Source organism: Styela clava, chromosome 1 (genome assembly GCF_964204865.1).
Source record: "Styela clava chromosome 1, kaStyClav1.hap1.2, whole genome shotgun sequence".
Classification (NCBI taxonomy): domain Eukaryota; kingdom Metazoa; phylum Chordata; class Ascidiacea; order Stolidobranchia; family Styelidae; genus Styela; species Styela clava.
The window spans coordinates 9,860,729-9,874,233 of record NC_135250.1 but is presented as its reverse complement, the minus strand read 5'-3'; the positions used below and the strand labels follow the sequence as shown (position 1 = coordinate 9,874,233).

Genomic DNA, 13,505 nt, shown 5'->3' with positions numbered 1-13,505 from the left:
AACAAGCGCGCTCTCGGCGTTTAGCACGATGGCCCGTACAGAACACAGTCCAAGTTGTCTCAGATTTTAATATTTATTCCATACAATGTTTATTATCATATATTAAAAAAATTAAAGATCTATTTGGTACACACGACAATCATTCCACCACGTTTTGTTTAAAGTGGTTATATGAGTCAATTTTTGATGTGAAAGTGATCCATAAGAACACATATCTAAATGTGTTTATTTTTCTTAAATGTATGCACAACGTATCTATCTTAACGCTTTGAATAAAATAAATAACAGCAAAACTTATGAATGAGATCTACAATGAGTCGATATATATATAGACATGAATCAATTGAGTTTATATCCTGAAAATCGAGTGCAGGATGCGGGTGCTCTCTCTGCTGGTGAACTATTGTATTCCACGAGGCTGCCTTCATAAATTTTCAGGTATACAGTATCGCCTTCTTCGAGTGACACTACCTCTGAAAACTGATATGGCCTGATATTTTCTGAGGTTGGGGGAGGTTGTCGCGGTGGTTCGGCAAACGGAGGTGGAGCATTCATGGCAGGAAGTGGAGGAGGTTGAAATGCAGGTGGAGGAACAAGTAATTCTGTGTTGTCGCTGTCGTCGGATATTCGTTCTTCACCATTGGATGTTACTTCCATTTCTCGCAGTAGCTCTCGATTGCGCATGAGATGGACAGATGTTGTTTGTCCTCCCCGGATACAGAAATTCATAAATATGACGTAATTTCCGTTTGAAGGTACTCTGAAGTTTCCAATTTCCGGTTGTATGTATTTCTTTGCATCGATGATCTCTTGAGTAAATGTGAGCATCGGTGCTATACCGGCGGATATATCGTAATACTCTGTCAGATATTGGTCGTCTGGTATTCCGCCAGAATTTGGTGCACTCTGTGAATTCCTAGCTGCGTGTGCTACTCCGAATGCGACATCTGTATGCAGAAGTTAAAATATCCATATCAAACGTTGTATTCAACGCCATGGACCGTGCACTAAAGTTTCTAAACAACTGGTTAATATAAAGTATATATAGGATTTTTTTTTATCTAAAAATGGAAGTTTCGCAGCTATTTCCAGTAGCCTATGGCATCCGATATAACATTCTAAGAAATCATCACGGCCAGGCTACGAAATTTAAAAAAAAAGACAAAGTATCCCTTACAATCGTTATTATATACAAATAACCAAAAAAGCAAAACACACCCTTGTCGTTGTCAACCTCCAATTGTACTATAGCCTTCAAGTAATCGTCGATTTCTTCTTTGTCCATCTTTTCGTCCGACATGGCAAATAGTGCCATAGTTTGAGCAGCGTTCGCAACTTCGCTGACTTTCTGCAGATTCTTTTTTACCGAGGATATCATGGACAATGCCGTTTCAGTTTCAGCAAAATTTTCTCCCAGCTTTCTTGTAACTTCAGACTCGCGAATACCGGCGACACCAATATGACGTCGCAACTGTGATTCGATGTTTTCAAATCTTGACGATTGGCCCTTTAGGACTTTGTTGAGGTAGTCTATTTGGGCTTGATTTTGTGCGCAGCAGGATTGATCATGTGGCATTGGTGGCGCAGGCAAAAAACCAACTAATTCGGGCGGTGGCTGAAATTTAAAAATAAATAAACACATTTTTGAATATACTTTATAAAATAAAAAAAACATATATATAGACTGTAGTACATCCAACTGTACAGCTGAACTTTTTCTGTTTCCTATTTTTCTATGACATCTCAGTTTGCATTTCGAGACTACATCTTGCTTATTTACCTGCTCTATAGACGTTGCCGATGCAGGACCAGCGGAATTACTGGTAGAATCTTCGGAAGAAGTAGCAGCAGCAAATTGTTCATCCTCCAGCTCTGAAACTCTTCTTCTTAAATTGTTTTGTTCGACCTGCATTCCACGTACAACCCACATCATTCCTAAAATAGCCATGGCTAAAACTATCACGGTGGCAATAAGAAGTCCAGTTTTCCACCCAACACCTGTTTAAAAAAACGACATTAGTGAATGAAAAAATGATTTTCAAAAGTGCTTATTTGGCGACTCAGTTGAGAATCTCAAGCTTTGTATAAGTAAACAATGGACTCACAACATGACCTTTTCTTCTGCTTTGGATCTTCCGTAACGAAGTTGTCATTTGCAAACAGAGAATAAAATCTGAAAATATAATTTGCTACTGATAAAATCTTAAAAACAAAGTCTCCAACTGAGTTGTTCAAAAATACCAAATTTATTTACTACTGTTTTAATTGAGAATACTAAATATGATTGATATTAACCGAGAAAGCACTGTTAAGACAATCTTTCTTCTGCAACATAACTATAAGAGCGACAGTAGGCTTACAAGTGAAGAAAAAACAATGAGTCACCTTCCGTTTCCTTGGTATGTTCCAGCATCTTTCGTGCGCTTTTGTTGAGAATTTGACAGATCTCCTGCTCCTTTTTCTAAGAATATAAATAACAAAATATATATTTTTTAAATAAGTTACTGACTATTACAAAATATTCTTTGTGCAAGATAAATTGTTTCCCTACTTGGCTTCTCACTACAGAACCTTGCGGCATCTCAATCGAGATTTCTTCGCGATTTATTCAACGAAGATGTTTCTTGTTTTTATTAACTTCGTTTTTTTTTTATTGTCGGAGACTTATGTACACAGAACAAACATATAATGAAACATATAAGGATGCCGTTACAGTTGAGATAATGTTAGTGTATACATACCGTTTATTTCCTTGACAGTCACTTTCATTTTTGACGCTTGGTTCTCAGTTGTAGGTCTGTATATAACGGGTTAAGTGTTATTCAATAACCCATTTTTTGGTTGTTTTTTGGATCGTCTTCAACTGTAACTTCGAGCGCGAAATGTTGAAGATCTCGTCTTTAATCCATTGGTTTGGAACGGCTGTTCGACCATATAACTATGGTGACGAACAACCTATGAATACACCCTTCAAAAGGGCCTGTTTCCCATGCTCTCGTCTCAGTAATTCGTGTTTTACTTGTCTATTCTTTAGATCGGGACATTAAAAAATGTGTTCATAAATTAAGTAATATTCTTCCACTCGGTCAAATAATAATTCTAGCGGATGAAATCGATCACTATAAATTGTATATTGTACTACAAACTTCTAAAGTCGTCTGAAATAAATCTTTTGGGATTTATGCGTGTATATATCAAAATAACGTATTACCAAATTTAAATATAATGCCTCCGTCATTGGATCAGGCTTATGCCAAATAAGGAACACAAATACTACATCACATGACTGAAATGTTTATTGTCTACCAAGACACACAATGCGATATGCATATATTCTGAAAATAATACTGATGTATTTATTGAATCGAAAGTAAAGGAAACTGACGCAAACGTGTTCGAATTTCAACCTTGTTTTCCCCGAGATTTTCGGTTCAGTATTAATTCAAATTTCGGATAAATTTTAGTCAATTTTCTCTCTACAAATAGGGACTAGTTCAGAATTAGGTGAAAAGCTCTGTATATTCAAAAGACCATTTTCTCTGTGCAAAATGGTTTCAAATATATATATTAGGTATATTGTTATTATACAATATATAGCAAACTAATTTTATTTTTTCATTTCATTCAATAATAATGGCATATGTGTAATAAGATGCCAGGTCAGATTTTATCCGATATTACCTATAGCAGATATGCGCAAAAAACGCAATTTAAGGATTGAAAACTCGATAAACAATGGATTTTTCGAAGACCGGAATACTGGTGGCTCTGGTCATCTTTATTTTTGACGGAACCTCATGCATTCATGCATTTATAAAACGTTTTGATCTATGTTTTCTCAGATGTATTTCAACATTTATTCGATACATGTTGTTGAAGATATCTACTAAATGGTACGGTAAATATTGTTGACAGGTATATATATATGTCGTCGGGTAGCGGAAAATTTAGTGCCTAATTTGAGTCAGTTTGATATTGTAATAAATTGAAGCATGAATAGAATACTGAATTTAAATAGTAATCGAACATTGCTAATCTCGACCCACTGCTGGTTATTCCAAGTCTGGACCTTGTGAAGTATGCGCACCAAGATGGCGCACAACTTAAACTCAGGTTGTGTACCAGTTTAGGGTTCAGGTTATGCGACATCTTGGTGCGCATACTTCAGGAGTACCCCAAGTCTTTTGTAAATGGTAAGTATGTAAAGGGGATAATTCAAAGTCACTACCATATGCGGTAAATGACCTTGATTCTGGCGTCGAGAGATCATCCTCATCGCACAATTAATAATCTGTAAAAAGGTGATGATTATGTTTGTGTGTTGTGATAAAGCATGATATTTGAATTGATTCATAGGCATGATATAGGAATATCTGCGCGTTAAAATGACTCTCCGGAAACCTTATTCATTCTTTGACGTCATGACATCACAACTGAAAGTTTTGTAACTTTGAGAGACTATTCCATAAAAACTTCTCAGGGATTTCCACATTGCTATGGATGTGGAGTCATTCATTCATGTGAAATATTTTTGAATTATTGTCACCAGCGGTGTTATGTTATTTTTCCGAGTCTACTTTTATTGGAAACTTCAAAATTGTATTGAATTTGGGGCCAAAATTCATATCCAAACATGTCGATAATTGTATCAAATAAACATAAACCAATTTTATGAAGGAAAAAGTAGCATGCATAGTTCAAATGGTTTACACGAACAGTAATGTAAGTCCGAGTATTAGTATTAGCGAAATCGTTTATTTATTTTCGAATCATTTGAGATTTTAGGCGGAAATTTTTTGTATGTATATTCACGTCATAATAGGAAAATTTAATTTCTTATTCCGGAAACATAATGCACGAGCAAGACTCTATCTGCTGTAGAGACGTGGACAATACAGTACGATATGTATAGAGTAATTTATGCGTTGTACAGTATAATGTTCCGACTTACACCGAAATTCGGGTTACACCGCGTCTCAGGAACGGAACGCCGTCGTAAGTCGAGGACTCCCTGTAATGGTATTTTCACGCACCCTGCTACCTGCAGCACATTTCGATTTTGGACATGCGTTTTCTAATAATATGATGTAATAATGTGTGGAGTGAAAATATCTTTTTATTCAAACCAAACATATCTAAATACGCTACCTAAAAGGCCAACATATGTACTAGGCTATAATTGTGATTCGAAACAACTTTTGAATAATCAGGAAGAAGCGAAAATCTTGCAACATAATCGCATTATAAATTCAGTCAACTAAGAACAACAAATAGTCATAAGTTGTAATTTAAAATAACCAAGTACAGAAGCTTGTATATTGTTATAAAAATTATAATTTTTTTGCACTTTTAAAGCATTTTACTGAAATATAACTCACGAAGGTAGTCTTGGTGCAGGTGTTGGAGACGGTGATTTAGGTGCTACCACTTCGTCGTTATCGTCTGAATCGTACGTCAGTTTGTACATGTCTTTACCGTGGTCCTGTGGAGAAAGTAGTATATGCTGATCGCCCTTAGAATCCATATCTATAGATGGAGGCAGCCCTGCTCTCCATATAAATTTTCAATCGAATAATTATAAACCGTGTGGTAATTCATCGTTATATGTGAACTAATTGTGACGTCATTATGGCACAGCGTTTACGCGCTGCGTGATATGGCATATTGGTGATTTCATTCCAGAGGACTTATTCATAGGTTTTTAACGTAAATTTATATATTTGTAAAGTTAAAAATACTTCAGGCCATAAAAATAGTTATATTTGCTTCGCATTCATCGTTTTTTCAAAAGTATGGATTCAATTTAATCATAAATCTATCTCTCAGTCAATATGTGTCATAGATTAATTGATTTTCTCCTAGTTTCATCGACACTGGTTACCTTCAGTTTTAGAGCGACGTCATAACCAATGAACGATAAGAAATCAAATTACCATAGAAACCATTTTAGGTTACACGATTCGACTGAAAATCTGACAGAAATATGCTTTGCGTAAGCCAAGGCTTTTGCATGTTTATTTAAAGAGTAAACTCTATTCTGGTCATAAATCAATATCATTCCGAGCGACATATTTACCATTTCTGTTAATATGAATTCACGTTATTTAATTTCATCGAGAAACGATATGAAAAACATAATACGTATAGAATTAAATTTCTTCATCCATTTCTGGTAATATTAATTTGCGTTGAATAATTTCACAGAGAAACTATAGACATAAAACGTATGGAATTAAAATTCTTATTGTATACTTTTATGGTTACATGGATTTTTTCCTCGTTAACAAGAAACCATTAAAGTAATGTATAGTAGACTTTGTAAAGCGATATAGCCATCCAATAACCCACTGAAGACTAATTTTTACGCTGGTAATTTTTACTATTTTTTCCCGAAAAAAAAAATTGTCTTACAAAAGATTCCATAAAAAATACTAATTGCTAATAGGATTAAATATTAGGTATAAGGCTTGAACAAAAATATCGAAGAGCTAACGAATATATATATAGCTACCATATTAATTACCTATCAAATAGAAATGTATATGATTTACAAGAAGTGATTTAAGTTTCTCGTCGACTGACTATGAAATATTCCTCAAAGAAACCCAAATGATTTTTTAAATCAACACAAATTATTTTTTCTGGTCCTGTTTTCCTATTGCTACCATCACCTTTCGGAACGTATGAACATTTATCCTCACGCTACAAATTTACAAGGAAGTACTATGCGATACTATGCGTGGATCGCAGTAATATCTACATCTTCATATAGATATATATATAATTATATATATATGTACATATAATTTTCTAATCTACGAACAGATTGAATGTTTGAAATTTTTTATTTTGTAAATTCTAGAGTCAAAATTATCAACTCATTCACGTCTTGTGTCTAATAATTCAATATATATAATATCATAGTAATTGCACTCACCACAAAAAGTTCCAGATGTTGTCTACGGTACGAACGAAATTCAAATGTTAACGATCTCACTTCAATCCAAAAGGTTCCAAAATACTATCACGTCATATTTCCAATTTCAAACTGGTCTTTCGTTATTCGTGGAACATGTTTCACCTTTCGTCTTACACCTTAAAATAAAATTTCGCTACCTGTGTACTGTTTCAGCTATTTTAATACGAAAGAATGACGCTACGTAATGCATTTACATCGTATCTTACGCCGGAAATTACGCAAGGAATGTGGCACAATACTATTGCAAGATAAGAAAAGTACTCATATTACAGTCACTGACGCCGTGTGCAGCTAGAACTAAATCCTTTCAAATGCCATATTATATGACATGTACCATAGTGGCGCGGCGGTGTGGCTCAACGGGCTAAGCGTTAGGAATACGCTCGCCACCGCACCTCTAATTACTCTGCGTGGGTTCGCAGGTTCGAATCCCATGCAGGGATGGGTATGTGCGAGAGGATTGCTGGACTCCTCGCCGTCGTTGGGTGGTTCACGTAACCGCTGGTCGGTTACGGCTTCCGCCACCACCAAGTCCATGCTTCCGAAAACAAACAATACAGTAAAAACTAATCCCATACCCGACTTGGAATGGTAACCGGACGAGAGGCCGTGGTTCGCCATATGGATAAGCCGTCCTATCGGCTTCCCTCTCCCCCGGGATAAATATGTAAATCCTATCCTAGTTTATAGTTTACCCTTGGTTATGTAAAATCTTCATGATATTTTGGGCCATCGACTCTCCACGACAGTATCAGTATCAGTAGTTTATTTTTACACATGCCGAAAATACACATTATACGAATAGGATTAAGTAAAAAAAGAAAAAAATGCATTTTAGTGTGAAGGAAGACGCGATAAACCAGTAATGGTTATCGAGCAGCGTCACCTACAAGGAAGTCTAACATCAAATTTTATAAAGGAATAGAAAGACGAACATTAAATACTAAGAGAATACGGAAATAGAATATATTCAGGCGACCCGAATATCCGAGTCTCGACAGTCCACGACAGCAAGATTCTGTGTCGCTGTTCTGTGGATCATCCACAATTTACTACGGCGTAAACGTTCCCATTGTTCTTTCGCTATACTTCCCGGCATTCTAAATACATGTTAACGCATCGCAAGTTATTTGGTTAACTGAATAATTCAAAAAGTATTCAATTAGTATTTCCATATTCATCTCTTGGGGGAGGTGGAAAAATAAAACAGCTTGATAATATGACAGGCAACCAATAGTATCTGGCCCTGCTTCCTGCCCTGCCCTTGGTTGGAGGTATGGGAATAGCTAATCGTCTATTTCTATATTTACTGGAATATATATCGTCACGCTAATAACCGAATTGCGTAAGTCATTTTTAGCAGTTTTGAGAAAAACGTAAAAAACTTCCTTAGGATATTGTTATGCCATTGAGAGTCAATGATTTGCCATGATTCAATTTTTCGATCGTAGCCGGATTTAAGTTAATTTGTATGACGCAGTTAAGTGACGTCATAATGGCGCACTGTGACTTAGGCAGAAATGTGTCTATGACTTGGGGACATACGCAATTTTGCAACTTTACTATATACACCAGTCCTGGAAACTGAACTTTCCAAAAACGAATGTAATTCCCAGTATCTACAATGTCCAATCCCCAAAATAGCTAATCAGTTTCAATTACATTATTTTTTATGTTTAAAATTATATATTTCATCAATATAACACGTTCTGCACACCCACCGAAATAAGATTAAATATAAAGAATAAAACAGCAATGCACCCAACATAAAAGCCAACCAAGGTGAATTAGACTCGGACAGTGAATATCACAAGTGCATGTCTTCCTATACTGTAGTATAAATTTAAATTAATACGCGATAAGCTAGAATCCGAGATGCAAAAACTCGAAAATACTTCGACGAGCTTATTTTGCCTTTGTGACGTCACAATAGTCAAGCTGTAACAATAATAACTCATTATGACGAAATAATTGCAAAAATGTGCATGTCATACTAAATCTTGATTTTTATGGGTTTCGGAATTCTTAAAATAAAATTTGAGTTAACAGACAGGTGCGCAGCATTACATAAATACCTATTTTATAAAAAACTCAAAATCGTCAAAAATGACTTACGCAATTCGGTTATTAGCGTGACGATATATATATTATATATAGCTATATATATTCTGGAATGCTTAGAGCAGTGGTTCCCAACCTTTTTTTTTATGTCGCGGCATACTATTGAGCTCTTTAGATATTCGCAGCACACCTATCACAAAACTTGAACATTTCCTATTCATAAAGCAATGTTGCTATCAAATAGTAAAAAACAAGGAAGATCAGATGAGGGTAATTTTATTCTTGAAAAAAAAAACATACCCTGTATACAGTACCATGTATAGAATAATAATGGTGAATGTCAGTGGGACTGATACGCCTGTTGCAGCAATATTAGAAACATATTTCAACTATTGCCAAAATCATTCAATAGTGTTGTTGTTGGCACTTGCGAGGGAAATAAAAGAAGCAAACAAACGATATTTCCTTACAACAATTAATTATTATCGCTAAAAACACTAAATAGGTTTAAAGTTGTTATGAACAATCTTTACAACTGGAAGTGTCTTTTCAAGTTATGAAATTCGTGCAAGGGCCGAGCATAATTTGATGGCAAAAGATCATAACATTTATTTATCATAACATGTGGAAACGCTTATTCGGCTTTTCAGACCGCAGAAACTATCCGAAAAAGATAACCGTTTTGTGTTCCAGGTATGAAATAATCGCCAATTCCACCACGCTTTCGTGAAGTAGTGCAATTCACTAAATTTAATGAAAGTTATATTATTAATTTTCATTGCATCAGTGTTTGGGCTACCACGTGTTTCGCCAGATTACCAACGTGATGACAGATGCGACAGTGGGCAAAATATATTTTATAATATAATATTTTGATCGAATCGAATAATTCGATATTTTTCAACAGATTGTCGAATATCGGGTATTTTTAACATATATACAACAGGCATCCAGAACGCTAGACATTCTAATATTGGTGAGCTATTTCTTCCCGTCCTCTTTTTATTCCAAGTACCAATTCTTACGCAACGGCGAACGTCAAAGTTTGGCTTTAGATTCATGGGAGAACTATGCCTTCCTATCGGCGACATAATGTTAAAGACAGCTATTAAGGAGTGAATTCGGGATTTTATCTCAATTTTTATCTTTTGCCCTGGCTTTTCATCTTTCTCGTCACCGTTTGAAATTAACTGTCCCAATTCTAAGCTAACGATATTATCAATCCTGATGCCGATATGCGGACACTCATGACGACGATAGTTGACCTTCTTATGATTTTACTTTCCTATTGTGCCTGTTTTATTTTAGTATTGAATAGTGAATAAAAACCTTGCAAAGTCATTGCGCGAATCCTGAATGTTATTTTGATATATGAATGTTATGCGTTCATATCGACGACATGTGTTAAAGACAGCTATTATGGAGTGAATTCGGGGTTTTATTCCGATTTCATCTTCTGATCCGAATTTGATCTTTCTCGTCACCGTTTTTAAATTAACTGTGTCGATTTCAAACTAATAATATTATCATTTCTGCGCCGGAATGTGGATATTTATAAGACGATAGTTGACCTTATTGGACATGTAGTGGACATAACGATCGTTTCAATATTATGTTGTTGTTGTCCTTGTTGTTCTTTGACACTTTTTGGACACCTAGTGGAAAATCTAAAAAGTCGCTTTTCTCTTTGCTTACTGGACCAAATGTTTTGAAATTTTCAGTAGTTGAAGATAGAATGTTTTACCAGAAGTAGGGCTGGGCATTTTCGAATACCTGATGATTTCAGAATCGAATCGATTAATTTTTTCGAATCAAATCTCGAATACTTGGAAGGTATGAAATTGTATGTAAATTAATTAGTATTTTAGGTCCTCCAGACATATAAATTACTGAAAACATAGAATACATCACTGACAATAAAAAAAACACGTTTTCATCAATACCTAAATACAGAAAAGAGTCATAAGTCAGAATTGTGTTGAAAAAATATGGCTTCGAAGAAAAAGAAATTGAGAAATTTACCTCGACCATTGGCGGAAAGAGTAAAACAAGATGGCGGCAATTCGAAAATTTGCTCTAAACCGATTCGAATAATTTACTATTCGATTCGAAATGCCCAGCCCTAACCAGAAGGCTATTACTTTTATTTATTTCAAATATTTCTGTTAGCTCTGTGAGATTTGTTTTTGTTTTCTATGACGCCAGTGAACGTTCTGCGGACATCGGATGCCATTTTGTGTCCGACTGTACTGCTTCGCTTGGTTTGAATATATTTGTAGACTGTGATCTGACGGTACGGTAAACCCAAAGTGATCACTTTAGGTAAACCGTACTGTACTGCAAACAGACGTGTCCATATATTTGGGCGTAGCTCTTTTGTTAGGATTTTACTTTTCTATTGTGCCCGTTCTATATTCGTAATAAAAAGTGAATAAAAACCCTGCAAAGTCTTTGCGTATATCATGAATATTATTTTGAGTTCAATAGATGATTTGAAATATCGGCAATACTAAGAATTGAAACAATACGCGCAAATACGACCCATCAAATTTGTCGTTTCGGTTTGTTAGCAAGAGCCGTGGTGTAGCTCTCGCGGATTCCGTGCCCAGACATCGAAAGATTGTTGTTGTTACTTGACGATAAACGGCGCGGTGTTTTTTGGTTGGCGATCCAAGTCCCCCCCCCCCCCCTCCAAATTATGAAAAGTGTCTGCCACTGCGTTCGGTGTCGCTTGTCTTGCGCGTACACACACTAGGCTTGCACGTAATTGACAAAAATCAATTCCGTAATTACGGCAAAATTAATTACGTAATGACCCCGTAATTGCGATATTTTTCCACGCATTTAAACCTATCGTAACAACCAATTGAATCCACTTTTTTTCCGAATGGGACATTGAAGTTGGGTTTTCCTATTCTTGGCAGTACTACACGCCGGCGGCAGATGTTAAAGACAACTATCAAGGAGTGAATTCAAATTAATTTTATTCTGATTTTTATCTTTTGTGTTAGCTTTGGTTTTTCTTTATCACCTTCGCAAATTAACCGTCCCATTTTTATGCGATCAATTTTATTTTATCATTACCGACACTGGTATACGGATATTTATGGAAACGATAGTTTTTTAAAACCACCTGAGTACTGAATAAGAATTACGGGTTTTTAATTTATTAACCAACGACGAGCGTATTTTCTCATTTAATTATACTTGCGATTTCCTCGCGACGAAGACTTGTTTTTGCAGCGTTTTCTGCATTATCCGACATTACTGCCTTGTTAGCATTTTTATAATAATAATTATTGATGTCGACTTATTGACGATATTCCTATTACCATGCTTCATTTTACATTCAATCATTTCGCGGACTGAATGTTTATAACATTATTTGCGATAAATTTAGATCAAATAATATTTATTTGCGTATAATTTAAATACCGAACTTATATGACATGCCTTCTTCGAAAATACAAAGTTATATCGCAAAACAATGCATTTTGTGACATTTATTTTACACTCACAACATTTATTTGCTAACTCAAGTTGGCGATCCTATCGGCCAAGATTGACAAAAGTTTGGTCGAGTGCCGGTGGTATTCAAGTCGACAATAAATCAAAATAAGTTGCCGCATTTGGTAAGAATATGGCCGAAATATTGATAGGAATTGTGAAAAACATCATGAGCAAGGCCAAGTCCGGACTGATATATAACGATAAAACCGTTAACAGAACATGAAGATTTTGTAATAGAAAATGGATCTCGCACAGAATAAACACACAGGCTCATATTTGATTATATATGATAGCAGTTAAATTTTCAACGGGAGGAATCCGTCGTTTTGGTTCATTACGCAATCTCTCTTTTGTCGTCATATTGCTATTTGATAAGCGCGACATTAATTATCACGGCGAGGTATTGACGCGAGTGATCAATCGCTCTTTTCGCTTATTTGGTTCCAATTCGTCACGAAAGCTCTTCGTTAAATTTCACAAGATAGTCGTGTTGAAAGGTTATGGATATTTTCCTGTTTATACCCCAAGTCTGAAATGAACCAGCCAAAAACAATATGATATTCCATGTTCATATATCAAGTGTTGATATTAACAATAAAGAATGGTTAAGCATTGCTAATCCACACTTGGTGGGGAATTCCCACTATTCGAACGCGTGACTATAAAATAGAATAAAATAGAAACGGAACATATATACCATAAGTAACGGAAAACTGGAACAAGTAAATAATAAATAAAAGTAAAATGGATACAACTGTTTGATAGACAATGTTTGATAGATTGATCTCCTGCGTTCATTAGTCATTTCACCCGAAGAAGTTGAAACCGGGCGTGTTAGCGTCCATCTGTCTTAACACAATTCTCCCCCCTACCTACGGTTATTATGTACATTGGCCATGGCCATGCTAGATAAGATGCGAGAGAAGTTGAAACCAGGTGTGTTGGCGTCAATCGG

General features: G+C 35.5%; 1 protein-coding gene across 2 annotated transcripts; it reads right to left on the bottom strand.

Moving 5' to 3' along the window:
- Positions 1-86: 86 nt before the first annotated feature.
- LOC120348623 (uncharacterized) lies at positions 87-7,150 on the bottom strand. 2 transcript variants are annotated; one of them, XM_039418793.2, is made up of 8 exons: positions 6,938-7,150; positions 5,379-5,482; positions 2,742-2,797; positions 2,386-2,461; positions 2,106-2,173; positions 1,781-1,998; positions 1,219-1,615; positions 87-947 (listed from the first exon to the last, which is right to left on the bottom strand). In XM_039418793.2, the coding sequence occupies exons 2-8, from the start codon at positions 5,465-5,467 to the stop codon at positions 340-342; spliced, it is 1,512 nt and encodes a 503-aa protein (XP_039274727.2). In that variant the 5' UTR covers positions 5,468-5,482; positions 6,938-7,150; the 3' UTR covers positions 87-339. The 2 variants fall into 2 exon arrangements, with proteins under 2 accessions (XP_039274727.2, XP_039274726.2); XM_039418792.2 differs by lacking the exon at positions 6,938-7,150 and having other exon boundaries at positions 5,379-5,571.
- Between the last annotated feature and the right edge of the window lie 6,355 nt (positions 7,151-13,505).